Consider the following 16,531-nt stretch of genomic DNA (forward strand, 5'->3'; position numbering starts at 1 on the left):
CTAAGGCTCAGCTGTTTAAATATTAAATGATAATTAGGTACCTAACTAATTTACCATAACATTTTAATTTTTTTGTTGAATGTTTTCTTATTAATTATATTTATGAATGTTAGCTTTAATATACCAGGCCACTAGCTAAAGCATAATATTGCATAATATATTATACAATATGCTTTATCATGCTCAATAGTCAATACACTTTTAATTTTAAAACATTTTAGAATTTGTTTTTATCTGCACTGCTTTCAATGAGAAATCAGGACTGTTAGGCGGATGAAAACTCGTCATCCCACAACTTCAACACTACAACAGCTATTGTCCGCTGTACGGCGGTATGCCCGAAATAGTCCTGGTTTCTCGTTGAATGTGGTATATTTTGTACCATATTATTACACACCAAAAATAAATATTATTTTTATTACTTGTTATCTTATTCTAGAAATTTATTTCGGATCTAATATTTATATTAATTATTGTTTACTTACTTGTTTTAAATATCTTTTTAATCATGTCTAAAGAATTATTGTATTTCTATTTTTTTAAACTATTTACTGACTCACTGACCTGACCACTGTGCAACTAGGACTTAAAAAAAATTGAATTGTATTACATATTTTTATAAATGCTTGTCAGATATCATAAATGTTTCATTTTTAATCATGTAAGAATGTAAGATCAAACATATAATTATTAAAATTATCGCTAATTTCTCATTTCTTTGTAATGAATATTTTATTAATTAATTATTTTTGTTGATTTATATGGATTACTTATTAATTATAATAAAATAAAAACAAAAAATGTCTGCTTAAAAGTGTAGTGTTTAACTCTAATACCATTTATACTCAGTTTTAGATGTATAATATTTATGCAGGTGCTGGATTTAACACTTACGGATAGATATCTTGAAAGCATTAGGTATTGCTGTATGTATATACTACATTAGTAGCGTCGATTAGTGTACATAACAACCTAACTAGTAACACTGTAACAGTAATAACTATTAATATAACCTCGATTAGTGGACTCTTACCTAGATAGGAAACTTTTATGTTTTCGGTTGAACATGTTTTGGTATTTCTGTCTGCGTTTAACTGGTATTTACCTACAACTTTGTTTTAAAATTCCAATTATTGCACATTTTGTTGATTTTAACCTTGTATATTTTTAGTTCATATTTAGCGATATTTAAAGTAATATTATAGTACGTATTTTGCAATTTTAAGTGTTGTAAAATCCCAACCCCGATTATTATTTAAAACATTCATAGTTCATACCTCCTAAATTATTTGAGTTAGAAATGTATAAAAATTTTTTTTAGTTAAAACTAAGATTTTACAATTTAATACAAGATTCATTGAAAGTTTGACTGCCTTTATCTAAAAAAAAAATTGAAATTTCCGCCATATGTTTATTTTATAAATTCCTATATACTTGATAACATTTTAAAAATATTTTGACTGGTTTTAAGTAGTTTACGGACATTTTCAATTATTTTTTAAATATCAATACAATTTTATTTGATGGGTGAAAAAGTGTGAACATTTAAAATGCAAGTAAATAAATTTTGTCAAAATTCTAGCATTAAATGCTTATGCAAAAAAATCGTTCCAATGTATTTTAAATATTTTTCAGCTGATATTGTAACAAGTTATCAAGAGTCTTGTGTTAAATTTTCATGTTTTTGACCCAACCAATAACATTTTATTGACATTTATAGAAAAAAAAAATTGAAAATATCCGTGAACAGCTTAAAAAGAGTCAAAATATTTTGAAAATTTTATCAAGTATATGAATTGATGTAATAAACATTTGGTGTAAATTTGAAGTGCTTACAGTAATACGGTTTTGAATTATAATAAAATAAGAAAATCGCTACAAGAGAAATCGAGTGAATATCCAATGATGTAAAAATTTCAACTTCAAACGCTCATAAACATTTAATTTGACTTTCCGGTAGAATTTTTTTTTTTGATATAGGTAGAAAAACTTGTAAGAAATCTTGTATTAAATTTTTAAATCTTAGAAATAAATACAAATTTTTTATGAATTTCTAACTTAATATAATATGCTAATTTTCGTGATTTTTACGAATATTTTCAAAATTCTAAGTTTAAACGCTCATATAAAATTATTGTGGATTTACGCTCAACTTTTTTTTTAATTTCTATCAACATCAACTTACCAGAAACCTTATATTACATTTTAAAGTTTTTTGACAGAGCAAACATTTTTTTATCGACTTGAGTTTAAAAAAAACAAATAATAATCGAAAATTTCAAATGTTTATAAATAGTTCAACATAATTCAAAAATTTTGAAAATTTTTACGGTGTATAGAAAATGCTTAAAATGCTTACACAAATATTTAGTGAAAATTTCAAGTATCTACGATCATTTTTGTGAAATGTCAATTTTTTCGAAAAATGGTTTTGCTTATAAATTCCCGTTTTTTCTGTTGCTTTTGAAAACTATTGAGAATTTTAAATTTTGAACTCCCGAATGCACCAACTAGATTCACTTTCCTACCAGAAAAGTTGCTGTTGAATAAAATCGAAGCACTTTTACTGCAATAAATCGTCTTCGCTCGTTTTTTCTTTTGTTTTTTACCGATTACACCGATTACCCCATTACAGTGATTCACTGTAATCTACTCGTACTATACAACAAAGCAATATCTACTTACCCGATTATTTACATATTAAACTACAAAATAATTTGAAACATTTAAACTTCAAAACCCAATGATTTAAAAAAAAAAATGTTACGTTTGTATTTTTAAATAATTATAAGAACAACTTATGAGCGATTTTTTTTTAATCTTCAAGATTTTTACTGAGTCTAAAAATTTTTGTCAACTCATGAAAAAATTAAAAAAATTAAAATTCCTGTTTATAGCTTAAAAGCTTGTTATTTTGAAAATTATTGGACAACGTTTTCCCAATCTAACTTTATGACCCTGTAAAATGCCAACTAGATCCACTTTGCTACCAGAAATCATCCTCAAAGGTGAAAATCGAAATAATATTATTTTTTATTACTTTTAAGTAGGTACAAAAGGCGAAGACAAATAAAAAACATTTTTATAAACAACAAATCACTGTCAATCCATACTAGCTACATTCATCGCTCCGCTCAAAATTTAAAACTAAGAAGATTGACTGTTCAGGTAGAATATAAAGTTTTAGTTTGAAAAGAAAATTAAAGTAATATTGTAGTAAAATGAAATTATACAACCATAGACACCAGTGGCTTATTTCCGAGGGGGGAGGGGGGGTCATGGAGTTCAGACTCCTCCCCATTGACTCGTGTCTCGTTCGAGTTATATTTTGTGTTTTTACATTTTGATACAAAACAATGTTCAAGATAGGTACACAAATATTTATTTTTCTTTGGTTTTACATAATTTACAATATACAAAATCCAGGTTCAAATTCTGGTTATTAGAACTGTACCCAGTAGAATTTCCTAAATTAAATTAAATTAACTTAAGTATATAATATATTTTACAAAATGTACATGTTTATATTTATTATTAAGTAATTAATAATTGTATCTATATTTCATAATTATAAATGATCTGGAGCTTAAAATACTATGGTTTAATAATAATTAGGTTCATCACTCATCACTGTTGGTAAATCAAAATATATACCTACAATAATTATCTACTTACTATAAGAAATAATAATATACTATAAACCGAATATAATAATTATGATTGGTTGACAGATCTATAAAAAAATAAATTATTATTAGTATATTTTATAACCATGTATAATATGCAATAAAATATTGCTAAGGTAGGGAGTTATAAACAATCAATTGGTTATGATCACCTATAAAAAATGGGTAGAACGAGGGTATGAAGAACATTATTTTAGAATTATTATCTAAATGAAATCGTATACTAAGGCGAATTAAACAATACTCATACACAATATAACAGGTAAGGTACCTTATTATCGGGTAGGTACAAGTACTGCAACATGTAAAGAAATAGTGTCATATAATGTTACCTATACAAATTTATTACCCACCTATTCAGAATTAGGTAGATATGTTTCATGTTTACATGTAACATGTTAATTATAGGGCTACAGAGTAAAATAGGTAGGCACCTACTAAATTAAACAAATCGTTCACAACATGTATATATAAAAGGAGATATGGAGTGGGGAAATCAGAGCGAAAGCAGTTCTCCCACTGGTTGAGTGATTTACTAGAAGGTACCTTGTACCTATCTGGTTGTACTATGTACTGGATTAGTTATTTGTCTGTGGTTAGGTTTTTCTTGATCTGGTATTGGTTAGTGCTTAATAGTGTATAGTTTAATTCTCAAGTGCCAATTTATAGACCTCGGTTAGACAAATGGTGCCTAAGACGGTAGGTACGTACCAACAGCAAACAAAACGCAATAATAGATATCAATAATTTTCCATATTTTCTCTTAAGGATATAGTTCCTAAGGCATATTTAAGGGCGTCCTAGATTAATTTTTTTTGTATAGATATAGGTAAATGTGATGGGTACAGTCGAATATTGTGATTATGCTCATATAATAATACATATCGTGCATTCGTACCCATAGACCTTATACTACTAGAATACGTTTTTTGATTACTCGATTACTCGTGCGCACTGCAGTGCGGGCAAGCAGGGTAAGATATATTGATTATTGTATTTTTTTCTTAAAGACAGCCTATATGCCACTGCGAGGTGTTGTTACACAAACTGCATGCTGTAGTTATACACAGTTCTTGTCTAGTACCTAGTATTAGGTCTACGATAGGTCTATGATTGTACCTATCCATGCGGACTTAGTCTCGGACTTCGAATTTATACGACTATGCCTACAATTTAAGTAGGTACCAAGGTATAAATGATATACTTGTTAGTTTACCCCTTAAATGTCAGAAAATTTAAACAAATATCTATACCTAAATCAAAACACTATGACATATCAACGTGTTTTAAGACTGAGACACCTGCCAAAATATGCAGTATGGCTTAAGGTAGGAATGCATTGTTGAAATATTATATTAAATTATCGAAATAGATGATAAATGTATTACCTATGTATTATTTTTTTTAAATGTTACGTATTCATGTGACAAATCATATTTATTATATTATACGTAGTTTGGTAGTTTTTGTCAAACACAATTTAAAAAAAAAATGTAGGAACTTATACCTACCTACCTTAAGACTTGAACTAATAATTTTCGCTAGAGTATAGATGTGCTTTTTTCAAAAACCAGATAGATCTAGTTAAAACGCTCAATATTACCTACCTTTAATAATTTATTAAGAAACTAGTAACTAATATTACAACACAATTAATATTGAAATATAAATATTAGATTTTAGAACATCGACTGAATTGCTAACAATTACATTGATGGCTAAATAAACGTATACTTAGTGGATGTATTCAAATGCTTATGAAATTTCATACATTTCTGGTAGGTTTAATATTATTCAAATGTGATATTAATATACTTTAAAATTATCAGAGATAAAATAAAGCTATGGAGCATGAATGGACTGCAATGCCTATCGATTTCTTTACCATGTGATTATGTGCTTAACGTTTAACATTATCCATATTTACGGGCATATCAGTGGCGTATTTTAGGGGTTTTTTTTAGAGGTGGCTTGTCCTATCATTATATTTTGATGTATGACAATAATTTCAAAGTATTTATTAATTGTCAGACTTAAAGTTTGTACAACATGTTATAAAAATGTAATATTAAATTTTTGACGTTCATTCTTTTGGGATTAGAGGGTAGAGTTTTCAACACCTCGGGAACCTCCTAAATACACCACCCGGTAATTTGATAGATTAAATAGTGATAGTTGTCTATAATAGTGTATAGACCTAGTAACCAGTGTCTAGTTGGTAAAATAGTACCTATATTAAATTCCTGATTATTCAATACTTTATAATATGTAAAAAATAATACTTTTTTTAAATTAAACTTTTGAATTGCTTTATGCTTTATAAAATTGTATTGAAAAATAAAAATTGTATCTACAGCAAGAACATTTTCAAATATATTTTTATAATTTAACACAATTATTTTAGCTCAATAAACAAATGTAATTTAGTAAAATTCATATAATCATATTTGTTTAATTTAGGAACTTATTTATTTACTTGATTGGCTATACCTACCTAATTGTCTTTAAATTGGGTATTGAAACAATAGCTACAAGTTTTAAATTGTATTTATGATTATAGTACGTATTTAGTGGTTTCGCAATAAAAAAAAATAAATTCAGTAAATTAGTATCAGAGAAATTAATTTTTACTTATTATTAGTGACTTATTTTAGGTAGATGGTTGATATAACCAATAATGTAACTTGGAACTACATAGTTTTATGCACTCAGTCAAAAAAAAGACTCATAAGCGGATCCAAAGTACTTTGATTAAGGAGAAACTTCAAAAATGAACTGTTTTTATAAATTCAATCAGTGCAATGATTATTGGTAGGTAGGTACTAGGTAGGTACTATAAATTATAATGATCATTGTCCAAGTTGAATGAATAGTGTATTAATTAACTAGATTTGTTATCGATGAAATATTTTTCCATCACTTATTCCTTATTGTACCAAAAAAAAAAAATTAAATCTTTATCATACGGGACCATGTACACAAGGCCAACCAGATCTAATAAATATTGCCCAGGCTGTAGGTATATTGGCATGTTAAAATTAGTATTGTGCGGGCATTGATATATAAATATTAAAATGTAATAAGTTAGGCAGGTACTTTGTACAGTTATACTTATTATTGTTTGTTATTACTTATTAGTTAGGTAGATGTGAAACCTAGTTCCATATTATAGGCATATAATATAGCATGTGTGTTATATTTAACGATTTTAATACCTATATATTTTTAATAGCTATATTAGGCCATGATTTTTTTGTCAGTTGCCATTGAAAGAGTCCCATTGCTTAAACAACCCGGTCACTGTTTACAATCATATTAATATTATGTATGTTTCAAATTGCCTGTAATACCTAGATGGATACGTTTAATTTTTATATACTTTTTATATACGAGTAGGTAGGTAGTAAGAATAAACGTTATTGCCGCTATGGATTTACAATCATTATTTTAATGAATAGTTTAAAAAATCTTCTTAATCTTAAGAACGCATCACCAAACACTAATTAATATTAATAATAATTATTTGGAAGAAAAAAATTGTTCAGTTAATCAGCTTCGCCTCGTCTGCATTTATACAAAGTAGTTCGTGCCACCGTCTTGCTTGTAAAACATTGCATCTGGAACACAAGGTAGTTTCACTATTAGAATTTATAAATATTTTTGTGTAAGCTGAGTGGAAAATAATATTATATTATGTTGTCATGTTAACGTTGTGTAATTTTAGGACGTGATCAGTATGGCATGTAGATATTAGATACCAATACCTAGATAGTTAGATATTTGGTACCTATACCAGCATACAAGCTTAATAATCTGAATTAGATAAGTAAGTACAGCGAAAAATGTTTCTAAAATTATGTCTAATAGAAACTAGACCGTAACCTAATAATAGGCTTTCTATTTTTTTAATGATCTTTGCCACAAATTACACGGTTTTCCGTCTTCCATGGGATTCTACTTACGAAACACAACGATGCACATCAACATCACATTGATTCTCAAAATAACTGAGAATCAGCTGGATAGGGTTTGAATTGATCTTTAGAAAATCGCCATTTGTTTGAATCGCCTAAAATTAAGACAAACAATGATTCTACATTAATCTATGTTTTATAATTAGTGTAAAAAATTATTACTCATAATATATTGGTTATTGTTATAAAAATTATTATTATTATGATAACGATTGAATCGATTGATGGTGTATAATATGATGGGTAATCGGGATATAGAGCAAGGACCGACCGTTAGTATCGTCCGCCGCCCCAATCGATCAACATGCCGAACAGTTTTTTTTAATAAAGAGATATATTTTGTGGCTTGTACTGTTACTTTATTTTGTTTAACAATATACACACACACCCCTCGTCATCAGGGTCGCCATACAATTTATCCCGATCAATCAACAATTCAAAACCTAATAAATAATAGACCATTATTCATCATATAACTAATGAGTATTAAATCACATAATTCAACATGTATTTGCTTGTTCAAAGTTTTTTTAATTAATTTATATTCATATTTTTAATTTCAGTACCTGCCTAGTTTCAATTTATATTTTTTCCTCTTAAGTATTCATTTGTTTTAATTGTTGCAGAAGCGCACACGAGAAAGATAGACGAGTAAGTGGAGAATATAGGTATAGGTGCAGTGCAACTTAAAATCATTTAGTTTCATTCAAGCTGGGTAGATATTTCAGTATTTAAATAGAAATGAATGAATGATTTTGATATTATGCTTGTTCCTAAGTAGGTACTTTAGTTATTGTATTTGTTGCACATGTGGATAGTGGATACATTATTTTTCTTTAAATGTTGATAAATGTTTATTAGTAATATTATTATCAGCCATATATAGATATGCATTTAAATATTTATTAATTTATAATTATCTGTTATGTGCCTAATAAATAATATTATCTGAAAAAAATCAATTAAATACAGAATCACTCGTCATAAATGTTAAAATGTATAATGAACCCAAAACAATTAAATACCTATTCTAAAGTCTTAAATTTTTGATTATCTACATAGCTTTTTGAATAATTATTTTCATCTGACTTGAAAAAACATTGCGCAGTTATAATACAATAACTTTTCTTTAAAAACAAATAAGATTTATATTATGTGTAGTGTGTACATTATAAATTATTATGTTTGAGCAGGATGAAATACTATAGGTATTAGGTAGTATTATATCAATGCCACGTTTAATTATTTTTCACACTTTTATGTTAAAATATTCCACACAATACATGATGCATTGATGGTTTAATGTATATAGAAGTTAGGTTAGGCGTATAATATACGAAAAACGGTATAATATGTACCTATAATATGGTTTGTAGGTACTATTTAGTAGATTGCAGTGGTTATACACGTATACGATAGTGTTATGTATAGTATAAGTGTACACATATAACATAATATAAAGGTTTGTATCCAGTGAATGAAAACTCACATTTTATTACCTTCCTACACATTAATTGCGTTTAATGATAATATTGTAAAGCGAGTGGTGTCCCGGCCATAGACTATCCATCTAAGTGTATAACCCACATAAAGGAACAATATTTGTAGATGTCATCACAATATACCTACTTATATTACTTATTTTACCAATGTTTTTACTGATTTTATTTCGAACGATTATGTTTAATTTCAATAAAAAAACAAATGTTATTGATGTAGCATTATGGGATAGTGTATATTGCATAATATATACATACTTACAAGTTTACAATCTATTAGATATACCTATTATTAAAATAATAAATAAAAACATTTTATAAATATAAATTTTGTTTGTAAACCATAACAATTCTAGACTAATTTTTCATCTTTAACTATTAAATTTATTAAATAGCTTATACAAACCCTTTATTTTGTGTAAATTATCAAAATAGTAGCTGGTATAAACTAAATCTACACAATTGTAGAATGTAACTTAAAGGTAGTTTGGTGTTTGTAGCTAAAAACTTATAACATATTATGTATCGTTAGTTTGACGTGACACTATATTATTATGATGGTCAGAATGCAAATATAAAGATTGATTTTATACCCACCATGATTTTTAACACCGTGAATTATTTTTTTTATAATGCACTTATGTATATGTAGGTAGTAGGTACCTACAACAATATTATCAGATAAAAATGATACAATACACCAAAGCTTTGATATACCTTTAATATATTATCATACATTTTTATTGAATTATGATAAATGAGCTTAAATGCTATATTGCTATTTATACAGATAATTTTCATGTTATATGTATAGAAATAAATACAGAAATGATTGAATTGTTATGATAAAAAAAGATTCTGATGCTAGAAGGTAATAAAATAGAACGCTATACGATACTTTCTCTGTATATTATAAAAGGAGAATCTATGAACCATAAATATGTTAGTGTTAATAAATAACTACGACAACAAAAAATCGGTCAGAAACAAAACAACGTGTATTCAGCCCAAGAACATATTTAAGTTTAAAAAATATAGAGTAATAATAATATCGCGTTGTTTTACTACAAATTTATTAAAAACAATAACTTTGTACCTATACTTAAAAATTAACTTTTCAAGCCTGGTTTAATTTAAAAAAAAGATTTTTAAGATTTTTAAATAAAATGATACGAATCCTGTGCCCCTCCCCCCAACTTGGATGTACTTGGGGCCCCCGGTTTATAACGTCACTGTTCAATGTGTTAGAAAACTTCAAATTTATATGCATTAAGGTACCTTTACAAAACTATGATTAATAATATTTTGAGTTTTTATTATAAATAATTAAGATTCTACCTATAACTAAAATCAATGTAGTAATTAAGAATTTTGGACGTAGTGCAAAAAAAAAAACAGCGATCTTCAAATCAGACTAGTCAGGCCCCTAAATGTATTGTATAAAGCCCNCAATACTTTATAATATGTAAAAAATAATACTTTTTTTAAATTAAATTTTTGAATTGCTTTATGCTTTATAAAATTATATTGAAAAATAAAAATTGTATCTACAGCAAGAACATTTTCAAATATATTTTTATAATTTAACACAATTATTTTAGCTCAATAAACAAATGTAATTTAGTAAAATTCATATAATCATATTTGTTTAATTTAGGAACTTATTTATTTACTTGATTGGCTATACCTACCTAATTGTCTTTAAATTGGGTATTGAAACAATAGCTACAAGTTTTAAATTGTATTTATGATTATAGTACGTATTTAGTGGTTTCGCAATAAAAAAAAATAAATTCAGTAAATTAGTATCAGAGAAATTAATTTTTACTTATTATTAGTGACTTATTTTAGGTAGATGGTTGATATAACCAATAATGTAACTTGGAACTACATAGTTTTATGCACTCAGTCAAAAAAAAGACTCATAAGCGGATCCAAAGTACTTTGATTAAGGAGAAACTTCAAAAATGAACTGTTTTTATAAATTCAATCAGTGCAATGATTATTGGTAGGTAGGTACTAGGTAGGTACTATAAATTATAATGATCATTGTCCAAGTTGAATGAATAGTGTATTAATTAACTAGATTTGTTATCGATGAAATATTTTTCCATCACTTATTCCTTATTGTACCAAAAAAAAAAAATTAAATCTTTATCATACGGGACCATGTACACAAGGCCAACCAGATCTAATAAATATTGCCCAGGCTGTAGGTATATTGGCATGTTAAAATTAGTATTGTGCGGGCATTGATATATAAATATTAAAATGTAATAAGTTAGGCAGGTACTTTGTACAGTTATACTTATTATTGTTTGTTATTACTTATTAGTTAGGTAGATGTGAAACCTAGTTCCATATTATAGGCATATAATATAGCATGTGTGTTATATTTAACGATTTTAATACCTATATATTTTTAATAGCTATATTAGGCCATGATTTTTTTGTCAGTTGCCATTGAAAGAGTCCCATTGCTTAAACAACCCGGTCACTGTTTACAATCATATTAATATTATGTATGTTTCAAATTGCCTGTAATACCTAGATGGATACGTTTAATTTTTATATACTTTTTATATACGAGTAGGTAGGTAGTAAGAATAAACGTTATTGCCGCTATGGATTTACAATCATTATTTTAATGAATAGTTTAAAAAATCTTCTTAATCTTAAGAACGCATCACCAAACACTAATTAATATTAATAATAATTATTTGGAAGAAAAAAATTGTTCAGTTAATCAGCTTCGCCTCGTCTGCATTTATACAAAGTAGTTCGTGCCACCGTCTTGCTTGTAAAACATTGCATCTGGAACACAAGGTAGTTTCACTATTAGAATTTATAAATATTTTTGTGTAAGCTGAGTGGAAAATAATATTATATTATGTTGTCATGTTAACGTTGTGTAATTTTAGGACGTGATCAGTATGGCATGTAGATATTAGATACCAATACCTAGATAGTTAGATATTTGGTACCTATACCAGCATACAAGCTTAATAATCTGAATTAGATAAGTAAGTACAGCGAAAAATGTTTCTAAAATTATGTCTAATAGAAACTAGACCGTAACCTAATAATAGGCTTTCTATTTTTTTAATGATCTTTGCCACAAATTACACGGTTTTCCGTCTTCCATGGGATTCTACTTACGAAACACAACGATGCACATCAACATCACATTGATTCTCAAAATAACTGAGAATCAGCTGGATAGGGTTTGAATTGATCTTTAGAAAATCGCCATTTGTTTGAATCGCCTAAAATTAAGACAAACAATGATTCTACATTAATCTATGTTTTATAATTAGTGTAAAAAATTATTACTCATAATATATTGGTTATTGTTATAAAAATTATTATTATTATGATAACGATTGAATCGATTGATGGTGTATAATATGATGGGTAATCGGGATATAGAGCAAGGACCGACCGTTAGTATCGTCCGCCGCCCCAATCGATCAACATGCCGAACAGTTTTTTTTAATAAAGAGATATATTTTGTGGCTTGTACTGTTACTTTATTTTGTTTAACAATATACACACACACCCCTCGTCATCAGGGTCGCCATACAATTTATCCCGATCAATCAACAATTCAAAACCTAATAAATAATAGACCATTATTCATCATATAACTAATGAGTATTAAATCACATAATTCAACATGTATTTGCTTGTTCAAAGTTTTTTTAATTAATTTATATTCATATTTTTAATTTCAGTACCTGCCTAGTTTCAATTTATATTTTTTCCTCTTAAGTATTCATTTGTTTTAATTGTTGCAGAAGCGCACACGAGAAAGATAGACGAGTAAGTGGAGAATATAGGTATAGGTGCAGTGCAACTTAAAATCATTTAGTTTCATTCAAGCTGGGTAGATATTTCAGTATTTAAATAGAAATGAATGAATGATTTTGATATTATGCTTGTTCCTAAGTAGGTACTTTAGTTATTGTATTTGTTGCACATGTGGATAGTGGATACATTATTTTTCTTTAAATGTTGATAAATGTTTATTAGTAATATTATTATCAGCCATATATAGATATGCATTTAAATATTTATTAATTTATAATTATCTGTTATGTGCCTAATAAATAATATTATCTGAAAAAAATCAATTAAATACAGAATCACTCGTCATAAATGTTAAAATGTATAATGAACCCAAAACAATTAAATACCTATTCTAAAGTCTTAAATTTTTGATTATCTACATAGCTTTTTGAATAATTATTTTCATCTGACTTGAAAAAACATTGCGCAGTTATAATACAATAACTTTTCTTTAAAAACAAATAAGATTTATATTATGTGTAGTGTGTACATTATAAATTATTATGTTTGAGCAGGATGAAATACTATAGGTATTAGGTAGTATTATATCAATGCCACGTTTAATTATTTTTCACACTTTTATGTTAAAATATTCCACACAATACATGATGCATTGATGGTTTAATGTATATAGAAGTTAGGTTAGGCGTATAATATACGAAAAACGGTATAATATGTACCTATAATATGGTTTGTAGGTACTATTTAGTAGATTGCAGTGGTTATACACGTATACGATAGTGTTATGTATAGTATAAGTGTACACATATAACATAATATAAAGGTTTGTATCCAGTGAATGAAAACTCACATTTTATTACCTTCCTACACATTAATTGCGTTTAATGATAATATTGTAAAGCGAGTGGTGTCCCGGCCATAGACTATCCATCTAAGTGTATAACCCACATAAAGGAACAATATTTGTAGATGTCATCACAATATACCTACTTATATTACTTATTTTACCAATGTTTTTACTGATTTTATTTCGAACGATTATGTTTAATTTCAATAAAAAAACAAATGTTATTGATGTAGCATTATGGGATAGTGTATATTGCATAATATATACATACTTACAAGTTTACAATCTATTAGATATACCTATTATTAAAATAATAAATAAAAACATTTTATAAATATAAATTTTGTTTGTAAACCATAACAATTCTAGACTAATTTTTCATCTTTAACTATTAAATTTATTAAATAGCTTATACAAACCCTTTATTTTGTGTAAATTATCAAAATAGTAGCTGGTATAAACTAAATCTACACAATTGTAGAATGTAACTTAAAGGTAGTTTGGTGTTTGTAGCTAAAAACTTATAACATATTATGTATCGTTAGTTTGACGTGACACTATATTATTATGATGGTCAGAATGCAAATATAAAGATTGATTTTATACCCACCATGATTTTTAACACCGTGAATTATTTTTTTTATAATGCACTTATGTATATGTAGGTAGTAGGTACCTACAACAATATTATCAGATAAAAATGATACAATACACCAAAGCTTTGATATACCTTTAATATATTATCATACATTTTTATTGAATTATGATAAATGAGCTTAAATGCTATATTGCTATTTATACAGATAATTTTCATGTTATATGTATAGAAATAAATACAGAAATGATTGAATTGTTATGATAAAAAAAGATTCTGATGCTAGAAGGTAATAAAATAGAACGCTATACGATACTTTCTCTGTATATTATAAAAGGAGAATCTATGAACCATAAATATGTTAGTGTTAATAAATAACTACGACAACAAAAAATCGGTCAGAAACAAAACAACGTGTATTCAGCCCAAGAACATATTTAAGTTTAAAAAATATAGAGTAATAATAATATCGCGTTGTTTTACTACAAATTTATTAAAAACAATAACTTTGTACCTATACTTAAAAATTAACTTTTCAAGCCTGGTTTAATTTAAAAAAAAGATTTTTAAGATTTTTAAATAAAATGATACGAATCCTGTGCCCCTCCCCCCAACTTGGATGTACTTGGGGCCCCCGGTTTATAACGTCACTGTTCAATGTGTTAGAAAACTTCAAATTTATATGCATTAAGGTACCTTTACAAAACTATGATTAATAATATTTTGAGTTTTTATTATAAATAATTAAGATTCTACCTATAACTAAAATCAATGTAGTAATTAAGAATTTTGGACGTAGTGCAAAAAAAAAAACAGCGATCTTCAAATCAGACTAGTCAGGCCCCTAAATGTATTGTATAAAGCCCAGTTGGGAGGGCGTCACCCTGTTCCACCCCGGGTGGTTATAGCTGCACTGTTTAAGCTAATTTCAACACTGCAGATGCATGTTATAAAATCTTATGTGATTTATTACTGAACACAACTTTATTTATTATTGTACAAAAAAATAAAGATTTAATAATATCGCAGAAGATTATTAAAAAATGGTATAAACTATATAGCCTTAAAAATGAAATAAAAATATGTCCTGATTATAATTTATAATGCACCTAAATACCTAGTAGAATATAAAAAATAATGTCAAACTCCTTTGAGTTTTGAATAACTTTGTTATTGCATGTACAAGTCACGAAAAGAACTTATTTTGTGACTATAATACAGGTACAGCACATTGTATGTTATTTTGAATCTCAAATTGTATTTTATTTTTGTTTTAACTATAGTAACATCGGTTACTAGGCCATTAGTTTTTCTTTCATTTTAAATAACATCATATCGTTATAATTATACCTTATATAAGATATAACTGTTCAGGTAATCCGATTTATTAATATTACCTATAATTTATAGGCGTTTGAAAGTTTTAATAAAATTATTTAAAAAATAATATAATTACTAATAGTTATGCAAAACCACGATTTAATATGCTTGTTTACTTGCCTAGTGAATTGAGACCATAATGCGCTTGATACATATTCTGAGCATTGGTAGCCATCGTCGTGATCGGCACGGAGCTGAGTGACGAGTTCTGATGGTTGTATCCGCTCATGGTAACAGTACCGCCGGCCAGTTGACTGAGTCCTAAGAATGTTTTATATTTTAACTATAAACGGTCTCAATGTTTACATGAAACAAATATGATATAATATTATAATCATATGAATTAAAATATAATGATAGAAATCAAATATTATATTAATATATTTAATTATTATGTACACGGTATCTACTATCTGTACCTCCAATTATATTATTCAAAAAAAACATTTTGTTTACAGTTTATTTTATAAACTGTACCTATACAAATTGAAATTTTGAAACACAAAGTAAGAAAACAACAATAAGATACCATTTTAATGTTTCAGGTGTAAGATTATTTTCTGAGGTGCTCAGGGGGCAATAAACCTCAAGTAGTCATCTCATAGATTAAGGTAACACTACACTTTAAAAATGTTTATCTAAAATATGAATTTGGTATTTTCGATAATAAAGTAATAAACGGAGGACATTGTCAGTGCTGGATTAAATATTTGTGGTATTCTAGAATCTTATTACTTGAA

The 16,531-nt window shown here is 27.0% G+C and overlaps 1 protein-coding gene and 1 long non-coding RNA gene across 2 annotated transcripts in view; both read right to left on the reverse strand.

The window, feature by feature from the left end:
• Positions 1-7,112: 7,112 nt before the first annotated feature.
• On the reverse strand, positions 7,113-7,762 carry LOC111031735. Its single transcript, XR_002604235.1, has 2 exons — positions 7,649-7,762; positions 7,113-7,303 (listed from the first exon to the last, which is right to left on the reverse strand). It is a non-coding gene; the product is annotated as an uncharacterized LOC111031735 (long non-coding RNA).
• Positions 7,763-11,782: 4,020 nt separating this feature from the next.
• LOC111031753 (homeobox protein orthopedia) overlaps positions 11,783-16,531 on the reverse strand; it is a 35,653-nt gene continuing 30,904 nt past the window's right edge. Inside the window, exons 4-6 of the mRNA XM_022311832.1 lie at positions 15,912-16,052; positions 12,319-12,425; positions 11,783-11,973 (exon numbers count right to left, since the gene is read on the reverse strand). Coding sequence (XP_022167524.1) covers positions 12,355-12,425; positions 15,912-16,052 — 212 coding nt within the window. The 3' untranslated portion in view covers positions 11,783-11,973; positions 12,319-12,354. The remainder of the gene's footprint in view (positions 11,974-12,318; positions 12,426-15,911; positions 16,053-16,531) is intronic.

The sequence above is a fragment of the Myzus persicae genome, unplaced genomic scaffold (genome assembly GCF_001856785.1).
Source record: "Myzus persicae strain clone G006 unplaced genomic scaffold, MPER_G0061.0, whole genome shotgun sequence".
NCBI lineage: Eukaryota > Metazoa > Arthropoda > Insecta > Hemiptera > Aphididae > Myzus > Myzus persicae.